Source organism: Amphiprion ocellaris, chromosome 9 (genome assembly GCF_022539595.1).
Source record: "Amphiprion ocellaris isolate individual 3 ecotype Okinawa chromosome 9, ASM2253959v1, whole genome shotgun sequence".
NCBI classification, from domain to species: Eukaryota; Metazoa; Chordata; class Actinopteri; family Pomacentridae; genus Amphiprion; species Amphiprion ocellaris.
Genome location: NC_072774.1, coordinates 35,721,387 through 35,739,870, shown reverse-complemented (window position 1 = coordinate 35,739,870; position 18,484 = coordinate 35,721,387). Strand labels below are relative to the sequence as shown.

Here is an 18,484-nt window from a genome sequence, read left to right as displayed (position 1 = left end):
GAAAAATCTGATTGAGCTAAACAAATGGGAGTGGTGTGTGCATTTACATAGTAATTAATGTTCTGTGATCCAAGGCTGTCAGGACAGCTGCTGATTACGTCCTTGCATTGCAGTGATGAAGACGTACCTCGTTCTGATACACAAATATCAGAAATTTTACGAGGAGAAGAGGAGAATATATAATGTTAAATATATTAAAGTATTTGAAAGCAGCAAACTATTTCTTTGCACTGAGAGCAGAGGTAGAGAAGCCTCACAGGCAGTCGGTTAGCAGTCGGTTAGCTAGCAGTTAGCTAGCAGTTAGCCGCTGCTCTGTCTCCCCCTGCTGAAGCTCTCAGGCACCACTTTCAACTTCTTTCCTATTTTAGTCTGAGAGCTGTGAGGAATGTGCAGACCCTACCAGAGAGCACACACCAACACACTCAAGTCTTTCACACAAACCTGTCGCTCTTCTTTCCTCCTCAGACTTCCACCGGCTGCTGTTCAATCGGTAAGTAGTCTAATAACGCGTTTTCCTCTCGATAGACAGTGACAAGTTGTAGCTATGAGACATTTCTCCTGAACTACAGGACTGTCCCTGCATCTATTTTTACATGTGAGCTCTCCCTGGAACGGAAAACAAAGCAGCTGATACTGTTACCGGACAATTCTGTGCCATTTTTAATTTTGAATAACGTGAATATTCTGCGAGCAGGAGTTACTCTGTGAAGACAACGTATCCAGCTAAATGCACGTATAGCTGCTGACCCACATAATGTATTTACATTACCTTTACATGTCATTTGTATGTCCAAGCCATTTAAATCACCTTCATTGTTGTAGGTTCAAGCTGGAGATGTAAAGCTCTCACTGACAGCTAAGGTTTATCCCAGTTGCCCATTTAAAGTTAGAGAGATGCATTACACTCAATACATTCCATTGGTTTTAGTTGTTAACAAAACGTGTAGCAGTGTAACAATTTTTGTAGTTTTCCTAATTATTTTTTTTAAATTAATTTTTAATAGTCTTAATAAACTGTATTTTTTTAAGTAGAAATATAGGCTGTTGCCTGTAAGCCCAGAACAATTCATCATGTTCCACTCACACTTCTCCAACCATGCCTCTGTGCTCAAGGTGACTCTGCAGCAGGATGTCTTCAACCCCAGAGCCACCCTTCCTCTTCTCCACATTGCCCTTGTTCCCTTCATCCACTCCAGTAGTCTCTACTGTGGAACCCAACGGCACCTCTTGCCATGAGTGGGAGCAGACCCACCACCTGCTCTTCCATCTGGGGTACTTGTCTCTGCTGCTGGGCCTGATCATCCCTACCACCCTGGGTCTGCACATGATTCTGCTGCGCCTCCTCCTGATGACAGGTCCGTTTATGGCATTCCTTAGATAACACTGCCACACAGAACGGTGGGGAAAATTAAAGTTATCATAGCTCAAACAGATCTTTACTCCAGTTGAAAATGCCCTGTATATTAAAATGATTAGTAAACTATTAGCAAAGTTAGTAGAGGATTTGGTTCAGTCTAGTTCAGTTCTGAAAGATTATTTTAAAAGCTGGTCTGTATGAAGGTAGATCTCATCAACAGAGCTGAGGCCCTAAAAGGCTCTGATAAAAGCAGGAGAGAATGGGGGATGGAAAAAGCACTTCCAACATGTTTATCTATGCTTGGAAGGAGAGTGGAGACAGGAAGCAGCAGGCATTGTGGGAAATGTGGTTGTTCTTTGGACAATTCATTTGTTTATATTGCTCACTGGTCCAAGCCAAGCTAATCTCAGAGGAAACGAAAGGAAGAAGAGACGAAGTAAACTAACAGATCTACAGCAGTTGAGCTGGTAGAGCAACTTTTATACACATAAATACTGCGAGCATATAATTCACATCACTTTCATACTCTAATCATTCACTCACTGCAGTGATCCAGGGTTCATAATTTTCCTTTAATTTGTCCAATGTTGATCAGCTGCGACATTTGAACCACTGACAAGTGAGTGAACAACAGTGATCATCTTGATATAATGCCATGTGTAACAAACTCAGTTAAAATTAGTTTTGTACAAGTTGCCTTTTATTATGCACTCTCTATTGTGAATGGAATTTGCACATGTTTTTATAGGACATTGCATTTGTTAGTTGTTGCTTCTAAAAAAAGAAGTCAGAAGTTGTAAATAAGTTGCACTATGTAGGGATTTATTTCTATCATAAAAGTTCTAGAACAAATGTTCAACCTGTTTTTTTTTTTTTAAAAGATCTAATTCTGAAGTAATTTAAAATTCTGTTTAGAGAGAAAGAAGTCCTGTTTGTATTTTAGCGCAAGCTAGACTGTATCCTTATTGTTTGTTTTAGCTATATTATGTTTTAGTTTTTCAGCTGTGTCAACTTATAAACAAACAACAATATCCCACATTATAATATATGGCTTCCTTAACATGGTAAGAAATGGTAAACACATAAACATCCATCCATCCTCTATGCACTGCTTAGTCCTCATTAGGGTCATGGGGGGCTGGAGTCTATCCAGCTGACTTAGGGTGAAGACAGGGTACACCTGGACAGGTAACAGTCTATCACAAGGCTACATATAGAGACAAACAATCACTCTCACATTCACACCTACGGGCAATTTAGAGTCACCAATTAACCTCAGCATATTTTTGGACTGTGGGAGGAACCCGGAGTATCTGGTGAAAACCCACACATGTACAGGGAGAACATGCAAACTCCATGCAGAAAGATCCCAGGCCGACTTTTGATCCCAGGATGATTTTAGTTGTGAGGTAACATTTCAGTGTCCATTCCTGTTCTTATTCCTTCTTTATCTTTAACCATGACAGGATGCAGTCTCTTCATTGCCTGGGCAACATTGTACAGGTGCAACATGGATGTGATGGTTTGGAATGTGGTATTTCTTGTGGTAAACTTCATGCACTTGTTCTTCCTTCTGTACAAGCGCAGACCGGTGAGTTCTGCTTCAGCCTGCCTTTATTCACATTCTACCAGTCACTGTAGATTCAGACCATTTATGTGTGCTTCAGGCTTTAGGGAATCAGCATGTATATTTATGCTGAGACTCAGTGTTGAATTTTTCCACCATTGTCTCTAGCAGAAACTGACATAATTCTCCTGGGGTTGGTCCTGCTGTATAGTAATGACATGTATGTAAAGGGCCTCCATCCAGTCGATAGAATCAGGCCAGGATTTTTTGTAATGTGGCAGGAGACCTGTCCTCAACCACTGCTCATTCACTGATTCACAAACTCTATAGCGTATGCTTTCACCACAGCAACATTGCTAAAACTGGCTTTAGCTTCTTGGGTTTTCATTGAAATGATGAATTATGGCTGTGATTGCTCTCTATCAGATTAAGATCGACAGAGAGCTGCGGTCAGTCTACAAGCGGATGTTTGAGCCTCTCCACGTGCAGGAGGCTTTGTTTCAGAGGCTCACAGGACAGTTCTGCACCATTCAGACCCTGAAGAAAGGCCAGGCGTATGCTGCTGAGGACAAGACCTCTGTGGACGAACGCCTCAGCATTCTCCTGAAAGGAAAGTATGTGTTTGTTTGACTTTGGGTGCAACTGCTGTTCTGTGTCATCCACCTGCATGGATTAGTCTCAGTGTCGCACAGACTTAATCTGAATCATCCTGACAGTTAATTTGGGACCTTTGGGAATAAACAGAGGGATTTTTAAAATCATTTTCAAGCTGATTTTCGTATAGAATGAAAACAAGTCACTACCATTTTTTTTGAAAAGGTTTTAAAATTACGTTAAAAAGGAATTGCTTTTTATTTTTAAGAATGAGAATTTTGACTTTAAACTTCTGTGAGACAGGATGAAGGTGTCGTACCGGGGCCATTTCCTTCACAACATCTATACCAATTCATTCATCGACTCACCAGAATTCAGGTCAACTGAGATGCACAAAGGAGAGAAGTTTCAGGTAAAGATCAGATGGATAAAAAAATAGAACAAACAGTTTTTGATTAACTGCAAATAGATAGATAGATAGATAGATAGATAGATAGATAGATAGATAGATAGATAGATAGATAGATAGATAGATAGATAAACAAGTGGTATTGTGTCTGACTGACAGGTGACCATCATGGCAGAGGAGAACTGCAAATTCCTGTGTTGGTCTCGAGAGAGGCTCACCTACTTCCTGGAATCAGACACTTTTTTAAATGAAGTGTTCAGATATCTCATCGGCAAAGACATCACCAACAAACTGTACTCTCTGAATGATCCAACACTCAGTGACAAGGTGGGTCTAACTTTGGTCATTTTATGATTTTTTTTTTTGCTTTGCAGCTGCTGAAAGTATTATCACATTAAGGCCATACTTAGCCATAACAGCGCTTGATTGATGTCCTGATGATATTGATGAGGATTTTGGGGGTGGACGTATTTTAGGCAGTGAAGAAGATGGACCGTCAGCCCAGCCTGTGCTCTCAGCTGTCTATGATGCAGATGAGAAACAGCATGGCGAGTACCAGCGACACTGATGACGTACTTAACCAGATCCTACGTGGAGGATCGGCTGGGTCATGTCGTAAGTCATATACCTCACAACAAGATGTTTTAGTCTGTTTGCAGGTCACTGTAACATTGAGTAGCTTACAGCAGGAGACCAGGGATTTGACAATGTTCTAATGTGCCCCCATAATAAATACTCATTCGTGCTGAGGTGAGGTGACTGTGGAGTAAGGTTCTGCTTTGTTGTACTTTGACCTTCAAGTAGTTTTTCAAAGCTTTGAGGTGTGTTTGGGCTCATCCTGCTGCAGCATGAATCCTTCTCCATAAAAGATATACACCAGAGGATGTAGCCTGTCCCTGAAGAGTGCTATTTCTCATTGGTCAGTCAATTTAGTGCAGGTGTGCAATTCCACTTGGATCACTACTAAAAGGGCTTTTCTGTCAGGGGTCTTTCTGATTATAGTTGTGACAAGTGCATGTGGTGATTGGTGAGGCTTGAAGTAAGTAGGTCTAAATATCATCCTGGGAATTTTACACAAGGAATAGTTTTACTTCTGGCCAGTAACAGTAACAAGGAAGGCATAGAGATTTGTCATTTCATGAAGCAAGAGACATGGAGCTGTAAAGAAAATTCTTCTTACTTTATTAACAATTTGTCTAAATCAAGTAAAACAGCCATTAAAACATTAGCCACAAAATACTTTATAGGGGGAGGTAAGCCTAATCAGTGTCAAGCCCATCAGTGGAGAGATAAGCCAGGGATGTGGGGGATCCCAGGGTGAAGTTGCCCCAAATAACGTGAACACAGACACACGCACTGGTGAAATGCCATCATCAGTGGTGCACTGCACTGTACACATTAGATACTACCACCCAGAGACACCACCCCTAGCACTTTAAGCTCCCAGATTCTAAAGGTACTGGAAGAGACAGTTAGTGGGGATGTACTATATAAAATAAAACACCTACACTACAAAATGACAAAAAAAAAAACCCCAACCTATTAAGATATAACATCCTTGAATGACGTTATACATAATGGAAAGAAGAAGCTAAGACTGATCCAGCAAGTCTTCCTTTACCTGTCACAGCAGCAGAAACCACTAAACCGAAAGTGAGGTGCAGCAAGTGGAGGGGTCACTCGGCTTCAGAGAGAAAGTATTCAGAGAACAACTACACACTTTTATAGAATGCCAACCCATAGCGATTGGCTGATGACTGCAGCATAATTAAGAAAGGAAAATATAATCTCAAGTACACCTGAAGGAATACAAATTATTCTGCTACCTAGTCTTGTGTTCTTTATTTAGTAAATTGTGTATCTGTGATGAAGCTTTTTTTAAAAAAAAAAAATCTCTCAATGTAGAAAGCTGGATGTATTGATCTTGCTTTACTCACTTTGGTCTGTCTGATGCTGCTTGTATACAATGCTTGAATCCAGTTTCCACAAAGTGTTTCAGAGTGCCATGCGCAACCAACTCAGAAACCTTCAGTCTAGCCATGACTGAAAAAGAGCCTCCTTGATTAGAGTAACAATATGAATTTTAACACTTTTACTTAGTTCTGATGTCATATTTTCCACTTTTACAATGCTACTTAGTCAGCAGAATTCTTTTGACAATTTGAGGTGCATTTTTCTGAAAGAAACAATGACTGCTGGTAGATTTAGTTCAACAAACCGCTGATGAGTCCAAATCCACCAGACTGCCAATGAGACAACTCAAGGAAATCTGTCATTTTCTTTACAAATGAGTTAATGTGGTCAGTGCCACTAATCTGCTTCAGTTGGCTTGCTGACCCAGAACTTCTGGTGTTTTTAAATGTTTCACCTCAAACTTTTTGATGGATTTCTACGTTTATATGAAAATATGACTATAATTTTTGATGAGGTCTCAGACTTTGGAGCTTACATCAAAACAATCATCTAGCAGTCTAAAAATGTAAGCATGTGCTGTGTAAGTTGCACATGATTGATAGATGCATTTTCTATATTTTATTTATTCATGTTTTGAACATTTTTTTTAAAGAATTATTTTACACATTTACTAAGCTTCACTGTTGGCTAAATGACAAGACAGTTGCATCATCAGTGCACTTGTTAGGTGGTTATTATTAGGACTGTCCTTTAAATAATCTACTAACAGTGTCAGCAACACAAATGAAAGTCACCAGTAACTACAACTTATGAATCTGCATCGGTTTTGATAGGATTAGCCGTAGTATTTGCTCTTCACGTAGATCTAGGAGTAGTAGGATTGTCTTTCTCTAACAGTCTTCCTCCTGTCCTGCCTCCAGCTGTGACTACTCCCTCAGAATGAGCCATTACCTGACAAATACTGTAAGACCACTTCTTTTATTTCACCCTACTCTCACTTCCTCTACCCCAACTCAAACTGACAGTCCTGATTATATTTTTAATTTCATGTTTTCAAACTGGCTGTGGAAGATTTAACTTTATAAGCTCCAAATTCTACCTGTTCTAACAGGGTGTTCCTCTAACTTGCCTGGTCCTGGTAACATCTGATGTAATTGTTTCATGTAAAAGAGTGGCACTGATCCAGTGATTAGCTGCTTTATTGGGCAAATATTGGCCTTTTAAAAAGTAGCTTAACACATGACTGAACCAGGTTTTTCTCTGTCCTCCCTGTCTGAAAACCTCACTTTTGACCAAAGTCAGCATGTCACTCATGTACACATCACTGTGGTTAGTAAAGTAGTTACATACAACAAAGACAAGTCTTTTGTGGGGATGTCTAAGGCCATGCTTGTTCCTAAAGACTGTTGTACAAAACAAAAATCCTAATAATGATTTTGCCTACAGTGTAATGCCAACGTCAGAACACAAAATGTTTTACACAATCTGTATTATAACTCTTTATAATCATGATTTTAACTATTTGCAGTTGTGGACAAACGTTTACATACATTTGTAACAACCATGTATCTAATCATGTATATGTAACAACTTTCCTTTGCGTGGCCCTGTGCAGAGAGGCAGCGTGTTGCACTTGCTCCTGCTGACTGTTGGTATTTTTCATATTTTTTTAAACTCCTTTGTACTTGTTTTGTCTCTACATTTTTTTCCAAGTAGTCATCACGACTACTTTTTGCACTTTTCTACAAGTCTTGTTCTGGTTCATCTCTTTATCAGAGAGTCACACAGACAGGGGTAGAACCGTTGTTTACACCCATGAACAGCTGGTGGCAATACTACAGCCTGGCGCAAGAACCGAAATCTCAGAGGAGCTGCAGAGGATGTGTCGGGCTTGCAGGGCTAGAACTTAGTGGAGAACAAAGAAGAGGGAATACAAGCCTTCTGTTCCAGCAGTTATGGGAAATGCGATGTCTCTTGGGAATAAGATGGATGAACTCTGCATGCTTGTAAAGATCCAGAGTGAATACCCTGAGCATAGTGGTTTTTGTTTCGCAGAGACATGGCTGCACTCAGCAGTGCTTGATCACAGCATGACCGATCCAGCTTCAGGACTGTTCAGGTGGACAGGAACATTATTCAGAGTGGTAAGAAGAAGGAAGGTGGGGTAGCACTCTTGGTGAATGAGAGGTGGTGTAACCCAATGTTCATGTGACAGAACGTTTTTGTGGCCCGGACATTGAATTCTCTCCCATGGTAATTCACCTCCCCCACTGTTGTTGCTGTTTACATTCCCCTGTCAGCTGATGTGGATGTGGCCTGTGACACTATCCATTCCACTGTGGCAAAGCTTCAGGATTAACATCCAAATGCCTTTATGCTCATAACTGGGGATTTCAACCATGTCATGCTGGATAAAACAGAAAAGGAGAGAGTCCAACTCCTCTGCAGGAGTTTGGTTCCAGAACCCTTGCTGTGTGTAGAGATGAGTCCAGCTACATCTAGTTGGCATTCCTCCACCTCCCGCACCATCTTGGGTTCCTTACCCTCCAGTAAGGTGACATTCTGTGTCCCCACAACCAATTTACACCACCGGGGTAATTTTTTTGCATTTTTTTATTCCTTGGCACCCGCTCCTGCCTACTGCCTGGTGTACATAGCACCCAACCCCGATTTTCGGCCCTGCGGGTGGTGAACCCACTGGTCGGTGGCCCCGTGTTACTTCTTCGGGCTGTGCCCAACTGAGTTCCACAGGGCCCAAAGACTCGGCCACCAGGCACTCCCTGGCGAGCGCCCCTCCTAGTCCTGGCTCTAGGAGGAAGCCCCAGTTTCACTGACCCGCGTGAGGTGGCGGCTTCCCTTTTTGAAGATTTGGTCAAGGTTTTTTGGTAATCTCCCTTTTTCACTATCCCATTTACTTCACGTAAAGCACCAGAACAGCACCAGAGCAGAACACTATAACCACCATGCTTGATATACACTATATTGCCTAAAGTATTCGCTCACCCATCCAAATAATCAGAATCAGGTGTTCCAATCACTTCCATGGCCACAGGTGTATAAAATCAAGCACCTAGGCATGCAGACTGCTTTTACAAACATTTGTGAAAGAATGACTCGCTCTCAGGAGCTCAGTGAATTCCAGCGTGGAACTGTGATAGGATGCCACCTGTGCAACAAATCCAGTCGTGACATTTCCTGGCTCCTAAATATTCCACAGTCAACTGGCAGCTGTATTATAAGAAAGTGGAAGTGTGTGGGAACAACAGCAACTCAGCCACCAAGTGGTAGGACACGTAAACTGACGGAGCGGGGTCAGTGGATGCTGAGGTGCATAGTGCCAAGAGGTGGCCAACTTTCTGCAGAGTCAATCGCTACAGACCTTCAAACTTCATGTGGCCTTCAGATTAGCTCCAGAACAGTGCTTCAGCAGAGAGCTTCATGGAATGGGTTTCCATGGCTGAGCAGCTGCATCCAAGCCATACATCACCAAGTGCAATGCAAAGCGTGGGATGCAGTGGTGTAAAGCAGCCACCACTGGAATCTAGAGCAGTGGAGACGCCTTCTCTGGAGTGACCAATCACGCTTCTCCATCTGGCAATCTGATGGACCAGTCTGGGTTTGGAGGTTGCCAAGAGAACCATGCTTGTCGGACTGCATTGTGCCAAGTGTAAAGTTTGGTGGAGGGGGGATTATGGTGTGGGCTTGTTTTTCAGGAGCTGGGCTTGGCCCCTTAGTTCCAGTGAAAGGAACTCTGAATGCTTCAGCATACCAAGACATTTTGGACAAATCCATGCTCCCAACTTTGTGGGAACAGTTTGGAGCTGGTCCCTTCCTCTTCCAACATGACTGTGCACCAGTGCACAAAGCAAGGTCCATAAAGACATGGATGACAGAGTCTGGTGTGGATGAACTTGACTGGCCTGCACAGAGTCCTGACCTCAACCTGACAGAACACCTTTGGGATGAATTAGAGCAGAGACTGAGAGCCAGACCTTCTGGTCCAACATCAGTGTGTGACCTCACAAATGTGCTTCTGGAAGAATGGTCAAAAATTCCCATAAACACACTCCTAAACCTTGTGGAAAGCCTTCCCAGAAGAGTTGAAGCTGTTATAGCTGCAAAGGGTGGACCGACGTCATATTAAACCCTATGGATTAGGAATGGGATGTCACTTATGTTCATATGCCAGTCAAGGCAGGTGAGCGAATACTTTTGGCAATATAGCGTATGTGCTGGTAGTAGATTTGATTAACTTGGGGTTTCAAGGCCTCTCCTTCTCTCCTCCAAACACATTGTTGGTCACTGTAGCCAAATAGCTGAATTTTTGTTTCATCCACAGAAATTCTCTCCCGAAAGCCTTTTCTTAGTCCATCAGTGATCAGCAGCAAACTTTAGTCAGGCAGCCTCCTAGTCCATGGTGATGTAAAACACACTTGACTGTGGACACTGACACCCGTGTTTCAGCAGCTTCCAATTCAATGCAGACTTGCTTCTTGCCAATTCTTGACTGACTCTTGACCATCCTGAACCAGTTGCCTCTCAGCAGCTTGTGCTTTCTTCCTGATTGAGGCAATGGCACAACTGTACCCTGCACTTGATATTTAGAGAAGTCATGCCACTAAGTATATTTGATTAACACAATTTTCTACATCACCAAAACTGATAATTGAAGTTGCTATATGTATATGTTTAACCCAAAAGATTTTGTCATATTTCTAGAGGACCTGTAATAAATCAAGAGTTTTAGGAGTCGCTGGAAACTCAACCGCCTTGATATACCATTTATAGGTGTATGTAAACTTCTTTTCATGACTGTCGGTCATTCCATGTCAGCTCATCAAAGGTCTTCTGCTTGACCATTTCTGATTTCCTTAAAATTTAAACTGTGGATATTTAAAATGGTACCTGTGAAATTTTAGATTGATATATCCAGTATTTTAAAGATAGTTAAAAAATAATAATAAAATGCCCAATAAGCCACATTTAGTGGGGTTTTTTGCACATTGAATTTGAAGGTACTTTCCAACAACGTCTCTGGAAGTATTAAATATAATAACCTAAATTTTTCACTGTAATTTCATTTAATGGCATTGATATAGAATAAGAAATACTGGACAAGTAGTTCAAATAGTCTGTGACTATGAGTGAGTTTTGAAAAAAAAAAATCAAATGAAGTCATCTCGTGATCACTGTGTAAAATATTTGATAGGTTAAAAATCGATTCAAGTGCTTTGTTGCACTGGGAATAAACATGGCCGTCACAACTATTGTCACAACCTGGACTGTGCATGAATTTACAGTGTGCTTACATGTAGATTTATAGTGATTGCTTAAGTGTTTACTTTTAAGAATTTCTTCCAATAAGTATATGAATTCAATAAGTTAACAGTTCACTGTTTCTCCAGAAGTTGGGTTAGAAACTCCAGAGCTCTGTTATGCATGGATTAGGCAATCTAGCAATGTTTGTGCGGTACAACTTGACATACCTGCTTAATCAGTTAGAAATGTTTAACAAAAATATATACAGTACCAGTCAAAGGTTTGGACACACCTTCTCATTCAGTGGTTTGTATTTATTTTAATTATCTTCTACATTGCAGATTAATACTGAAGACATCAAAACAATGAATGAACACATATGGAATTATGTAGTAAACAAAAAAGTGTCAAACAAAGCAGTATATGTTTTATATTTTAGATTCTTTGAAGTAGCCCCCTTTTGCTTTGATGACAGCTTTGCGCACTGTTGGCATTCTCTCAGTCAGCTTCATGAAGTAGTCTCCGTACTCTTTACTTTAAGACATGAAGGTCAGTCGATCCGCAAAATTTGAAGAACTTTGAATGTATCCTCAAGTGTACTTGCAAAACCCACCCAAGGCTATGATGAAACTGGCTCTCAGGAGGACCACCGCAGGAAAGGAAGACCAAGAGTTACGTCTGCTGCAGAGGATACATTCATTAGAGTCACCAGCCTCAGAAACTGCAAATTAACAGCACCTCAGATTAGAGCCCACCGAAATCTTCACAAAATCCAAGTAGCGACGAATCTCAATATCAACTGTTCAGAGTGTGTGAATCTGGCCTTCATGGTGGAGTTCCTGCAAAAAAGAAACTGCCGAGGATGAATAATAATAAGAAGAGAATTGTTTGGGCCAAGAAATGCCAGGAATGGACATTAGACCAGTAGAAATCTGTATTTTGGTCTGATGAGTCCAAATTTGAGATTTCAGACTTTGTGAGACTAGAGAAGGTCTCTACATGCATGGTTCCCACTGTGAAGCATGGAGGAGGAGGTGTGATGGTGTGGGAGTGCTTGGTTGGTGACACTGTTGGGGATTTATTCAAAATTGAAGGCACACTGAACCAGCATGACTAACACAGCATCCTGCAGTGCCATACCATCCCATCCAGTTTGCGTTTACTGGGACCACCATTTATTTTTCAGCAGGACAGTGACCCCCACACACACCTCCAGGCTGTGGAAGGACTATTTAACCAAGAAGGAGAGCGATGGAGTGCTGCATCAGATGACCTGGCCTCCACAGTCACCTGACCTAAACCTAATCCAGATGGTTTGAGATGACATGGACCTCAGAGTGAATGAAAAGCAGCCAACAAGTACTCAGCACCTCTGGGAACTCCTTTAAGACTGTTGGAAAACCATTTCAGGTGACTACGTCATGAAGCTGGCAAGAGTATGCAGAGCTGCCATCAAAGCAAAAGGACGCTACTTTGAAGAATTTAACATATAAACATATTCTGATTTAACACTTCTTTGTGTACAGCATAATTCCATATGTGTTCTTCCATAGTTTTGATGTCTTTAACAATGTAGAAAATAATTAAAATAAATAAAAAATAACTGAATGAGAAGGTCTGTCTAAACTTTTGACTGGTACTGTATGGTATTCATTTTCTCTTTTGAATTATTGTGACATGCAAATACATTTGGTTTAAAAAATATCACTTCTTGACAAAGAAGAACAAAACATTTATCTCAGTAAGTGTATGTCTAGGCTAAAATAATTATCTTCATAAATAGCCAAATGAATGCTATTAAAGCTTCAAGCAAATCAGGGATGGTCAAGCAGAAATTGTTTGATTTTAAATTCATGATTTGGTTTATATATGACCTCACTGGGAGACATGGTAAACTACATGATGCACACAACAAATCCTTACCATCTTTCTCTACCAACTTGGTGATTGGTAAGGTACAGGGCAGTACCTTAACTGCACCAACAAGTAAAAATTCTGAACTGATGCCCCGGTGCTCAAATTTCTCAATGATGGCTCTGCGACGATGACAAGAGCTAAAGCTTCTGCAGTTTACAACAGAGCAGTGAATTTGGGCTCTGTTTTCTTCAGTCAGTAAAAACATGAGGGTGTGCATTTCAAAGGGGCAGTTTTTATCAGTGAAAACCAAAGCTTTGTCAAGTCTGAGACAATAATCCTTTCAATATGGGGCGGCATGGCTCAGTGGGTAGAGTGGCTGTCTTGTAACCGGAGGGTTGCTGGTTCAATCCTGGTCTGGAGAGCTCATGTCCAGGTGTCTCTGAGCAAGACACTGAACCCCTAACTGCTCCTGATGGATCGTGGTTAGCGCCTTGCATGGCAGCTTCCGCCATCAGTGTGTGAATGTGTGTGTGAATGGGTGAATGTGATGTATAATGTAAAGCGCTTTGGGTATCGTTTAAGGTATAGTAAAGCGCTATATAAATACAGACCATTTACCAATCATCATCAGCTGATTAGATGACACGTTTGTGTCAGGTCCTCCATCTCTACCACTGCTCAGCTGGCAGCTATGTGTGTGTGTGTGTGAGTCCTAATTGCCGGAGACAGTAGCCCAGTAGGCTGGTCCATCTTTCACCAATCACCTCCCTCCTCCATTCAGACCCGGCTTAGACCTTCTTTATCTGTCACACCACTGACCACACATCTCCGATCAGTTTTCTGTCTCATCTTTATCCTGCCACTCTCAAATTCCTTTTGATTTCACTCCAGCCACTCTGCTTTGACTCAACTGTTTCATCACACGCCACTTTGCCTGTCTGCAATGCTATACTCGACACATCCGGCTTCCACCCCAGTCGCATAACGGATTCTGACTGCTCTCACCAGACCCCAGCCCTCCAGCCTGAACCAGCTTATCTCTTCCTCTCCATCCATCTGGTCAACTCTCTATATCTTCAGCAAAAGAGAAGTGCCAGGTCTCTGTTCTCTGTGGAAAATGTTGTACTCAGACATTAGGGAGCTTGGGAGGAATAAGTTAAAATTCATAGACTCTGGTGCTTTATCTTTGACTGTTCATTTTTTAATCTGTCTCTTGTAAGTCTTACAACTTTATGGAGGAGCAACAATGCTCTTTGGTTTGACCAACACCCCTGCAGTCTTCCAAAACCTGATTAATGATGTACTTTGTGACAATAAATTATTTAGTTTAGTGTATCTAGATGACATTCGGATCTTTTCCCAGACCCTGGAAGAACATACCTGACATGTATGTCAGATCCTGGAACAGCTGCTTGAAAACAAGCTCTACACCAAGGCGGAGAAATGTGAATTCCATGTATCCTCGGTCTCCTTCCTCAGTTACATCATCATGCAGTGGCAAGTGAATATGGATACCGCCATGGTCACCGCTGTCAAAAACTGGCTGCAGCCTGAGAACCAAAAGCAATGTCAGCGGTTCTTAGGTTTTGCTATCTTTTACCACCAGTTCATTAAGAACTACAGAAAGATCACCTCATTCCTGACAGCCCTGACTTCCAATTCAATTATTTTTAAATGATTATCATGAACCTCAGCTGTATGTTGGCTTTGGAAGAGTGGCACTGTTGGTTGGTGGAACAATTTTCCATTGTTTGGACTGATTGCAAAAATCGTACATACATCCAGACAGCTGAACAACTCAAACCTATTGTCCTGGCTCAATGAACATCAAACCAGATGCCCTCTTGAGACAGTTTCCCTTGAAAGAATCTCCAGCGGAATAGGACCCCTACTGCCCTTCACCTGCTTTGTTGCCTCACTCACCTTGAGGGTGAATGTGTGGTTAAACAGACCCTGTCACATGAATTTGAGCCTTCCTCCACCAGCAGCTTTGGTGGCCCTCCATGGATAAGGACACTCAGGAGTTCATTGCAGCTTACTGAATCTGTGCCCAGAACAAGCCATCTAACTATGCACATTCCAGATTTCTTCATTCGCTGCCCAATTCAAGGCCCCACATCTCTCTGGACTTCATCTATTGGCTGCTGCCCTCAAAGTGTAACACAGTTGACCTTACTGTTATTGATCGATTTTCTAAGGCTGCTCATTTTGTGGCTTTGCCAAAACTCCTCTCCTCGAAATGATTGCTGACATCATGGTTTCTTAGGTGTTTCATTTGCATGGTTTACCCTTGGATATAGTTTCAGACTGAGGTTCTTCTGTTTTGCTTTGGGGGCCACAGTCATTCTTTGGTCTGGATACCATCCTCAGTCCAAGGGCCAGTTGCAGCAAGCCAATCAGGAGCGGGCGACAGCACATTGTTTCATCACCTCTGAGACTCCAACATCCTGGCGCTCTCAACTTCCCTGGGTGGAGTATGTATACACCACACTCCCTAATGTTTCTAATGGAATGTCTTCTTTCTCGTGTTCTTTGGGGTACCAACCCCCTTTGTTCCCCATGCAGAAGCAGACAGTTGCAGTTCAGTCAGTTCAAGCCTAGCTCTTGTGTTGTGTGAGGACCTGGAGACGTACCCACTTAACTCTCCTCCACACCTCTGCAAACTCAAGTTAACTATGACCACACCCTAGTGGCTTTTGGTACTGGCCGAAAAGTATGGCTTTGTTCCTGCCTTTAATCATGGCATCCAGGAAGCTGTCCCATCCGCTATGTAGACCCCTGTAAATCTGAGACTGATAATATTCCCTGTGCTATGTGTTCTAAGCTTTGTGTGTTTATGTGCATTAACCGTACCTTTCATAAAAGTCACACCCTTCTAGGACGGTCCTCTGGCACCCCCATGCTCAGCCTTCACTCTCCGTGAGACTGTTGACTCTGTCCCCATTTTTCTGTCTGCTGTCCTGCCTTTATGGGAAATGTAGGACTCGGACATTATGAAGCTTGGGAGAAATAAGTCACAATTTTTAGACATTTGTAATATGCTTTATCGCAAATGTTCATAGTTCAGCATTTTCAATTGATTGGTTAGCAGTTGGAGTATCTTGAGTTTCACAGTGGAGATTTAGTATCTGCTGTAAAAAGTGTCTTAAGAACCTTTTCACTTGTAACAAGATTATGGTTTTGTGGAAGAACACTTAGATTGCACAATAGCAGAGATTATTTGCTCTTGATAGCATTTATGTAGAACTATTGCCTTCTTCTGCTTTTTTGTCAATATTAGTTAAATCTTTACCCAGGAAAGTGAAAGCATCGCATGCATTAGGTAGAAACAAACCAAATATTTTTATCTGTTGCATCTTGGATACAGACTAAAAGCACTAAAGGTGTTGCTCTTCAGAATGCTTTTATTCCAGAAGAGCCGCTTGATTTTTACTTTGCAGAAGGGCGCTGATTGCTCTAATGCAGGAAGAGGTAATGGAAACGCATTCACTGAGCTTTTTCTAGTTTCACAGTATCTGTCCATCCATCCATCCATCATCCAACATTGGACAATAACCTTCAGTGTGAACTGTTGTGATGTGAATGATGTTTGTTTCTTTAACGAGATATAGCAACTTTTGTACATTGTTGTGCTATGATGATAGATATTTTCCAATTACTGTGTGCATATGAGCACTTTATATACTTAAAACACCTAACTGATTCAGTTGTCATATTTTTATTTCTAGAAATATCACCTGGCACCAAGTCTTCCTCAAAAATGAAACGTATAGAAGAAGGCATGGAAGATGACGTTTTTGAGGAATCTGCACATTCTCACCATATGCCCAACACTTTGACTGATGAGGTGTAGTTGGCAAGGGAAGAATACACAAGATCCATACATGTTATGTAAACCTATTGAGTAACGTAACAGATCATGATCAATAAATTGACATGCTCATTATTTAGGCATTGCCAAATATGTTTGTGGTTATTTCTAAACTGTTAAAATTGAATAGTTTATCCACCGGAGAGCTTGACAAGTTTTTTTTTTTCTCACCGTAAAATGTAATTATATTTCTTGCCAACAGTTTTTTGAAAACAGTGTCAGCAAAATGTTTACTTTTATGTAAAAGAAAACACGCAGCAATAAAAAAACCTCCAGTGTTGGTCACTACACTGTCATAATATTTTATGTCATGAATTTTATGATAGAATCTTTGTAGTGACAATTTCTTATGGAGACATTTTTTTAAGCACTGTATTCTTTAGAAAATGAAAGAGAAACTTGTGCACTTTGTGTGTTTAATAAGTATTTGGAGAAAGATGCCTTATCCAAATACTGTTTGCTGTTTGGACTGTTAAAGCTTTAGGATCAGTTGTCATTGTGATTTTAATGTTGTACCACAATAAATGTCTGTGATCTGTCATCTCACTATTGTTTATTCTTTTTGTAGAATAGTGAAATCTTTAAGTTGAGTCTACAGGGTAAGGCATACCACTATTTATAGCAGTGCAGTGCCTCTGTGGTCCTAACATGCCATCAGTGCTTGGTTCATTACTGTAGAGGCCACTGAACTTCAAAGCACAGATCTAATGTGAAGGCTCAGTCTCACTTTGCCAGCCCATTCTGTACAGCATGATAGGGGAAAAACATTCTTTGCTGCCCAGATGTTGCTGTTGTTGTTTTCAATGATGAAGAAAACGGTAACACACAGACAGCGGAAGGGTGTCAAAATGCCAAGAGCAGGCTAATACCCATAACCTAAATCTAATGAGTCAGACTAGTGATGGTATTAATATTTCATTTTAAATCATTAGCTTTTACAGTCTTAAAATCTGTAAGACTTGTGGCAACAGCAAAGCCATAAGTCTTGGTTCCTGGCCCCTAGAAAAACTTATTTAGAATTTTACACTGATTGACTCAGAGATTCTGCCATCAAATACATACCACTGCCAACACATTTTAAACAAATGAAAATAAATCATAGCCATTTCTTTTTATTTATTGCTTACACAGTCTCTCTGAAATAACTACAGGCTCACATATCAGTGTCTTTGTCCTCAAGGATCATTCTGTCTAGATCGACTGGCAAGTAATTTTATTGATATATAATTAGATGTGCAATGCCATTAAGTGTACAAAAGTGTAGGAAGCCTCTGTCGTGTATATGTATATGTAAAAATACTACAAATCAAAGCCGGACCAGCTGTGGTACAGTGATCAGAAACAAACAGTTCACTTGATGGTTTACTGCTCATAAATGAACGGTACATTCAGACAGCCTCAGGAATCTCTGGATCTACTGATCAGAGGGTCAGAGGTTCAAACCCCGATGCGGCGACTGTCGGATCCTTGGGCAAAGCCAAGGCCTGTACTGTAAGGTACTATACTATGGCTGACCCTGCGCTCTGACCCCCATTGGCATAGGCGAAAAGAAATATTTCACAGCACTGCAATGTATTCGTGACAAATAAATGCAAATTTTAAAAAAATAATTAAGACTAATAACATTATCAATCCATTATGATTGATCAACAATGA

At 41.1% G+C, this 18,484-nt stretch overlaps 1 protein-coding gene across 2 annotated transcripts; it reads left to right on the top strand.

The window, feature by feature from the left end:
- Positions 1–332: 332 nt before the first annotated feature.
- On the top strand, positions 333–17,374 carry bves (blood vessel epicardial substance). Of its 2 annotated transcripts, XM_023299644.3 has the most exons (9): positions 333–490; positions 1,114–1,355; positions 2,824–2,948; positions 3,351–3,538; positions 3,822–3,930; positions 4,087–4,254; positions 4,404–4,542; positions 6,762–6,804; positions 16,686–16,816. In XM_023299644.3, the coding sequence occupies exons 2-8, from the start codon at positions 1,130–1,132 to the stop codon at positions 6,782–6,784; spliced, it is 978 nt and encodes a 325-aa protein (XP_023155412.1). In that variant the 5' UTR covers positions 333–490; positions 1,114–1,129; the 3' UTR covers positions 6,785–6,804; positions 16,686–16,816. The 2 variants fall into 2 exon arrangements, with proteins under 2 accessions (XP_023155412.1, XP_023155411.1); XM_023299643.3 differs by lacking the exon at positions 6,762–6,804 and having other exon boundaries at positions 16,686–17,374.
- The last annotated feature ends 1,110 nt before the right edge of the window (positions 17,375–18,484 follow it).

Excerpts from the sequence above, each read along its gene's own strand:
- bves (XM_023299643.3), top strand. The coding sequence starts at position 1,130 with ATGTCTTCAACCCCAGAGCCACCCTTCCTCTTCTCCACATTGCCCTTG. Across the intron at positions 1,356-2,823 it reads GCGCCTCCTCCTGATGACAG|GATGCAGTCTCTTCATTGCC; the intron begins GTCCGTTTATGG and ends TAACCATGACAG. Across the intron at positions 4,543-16,685 it reads AGGATCGGCTGGGTCATGTC|AAATATCACCTGGCACCAAG; the intron begins GTAAGTCATATA and ends TTTTATTTCTAG.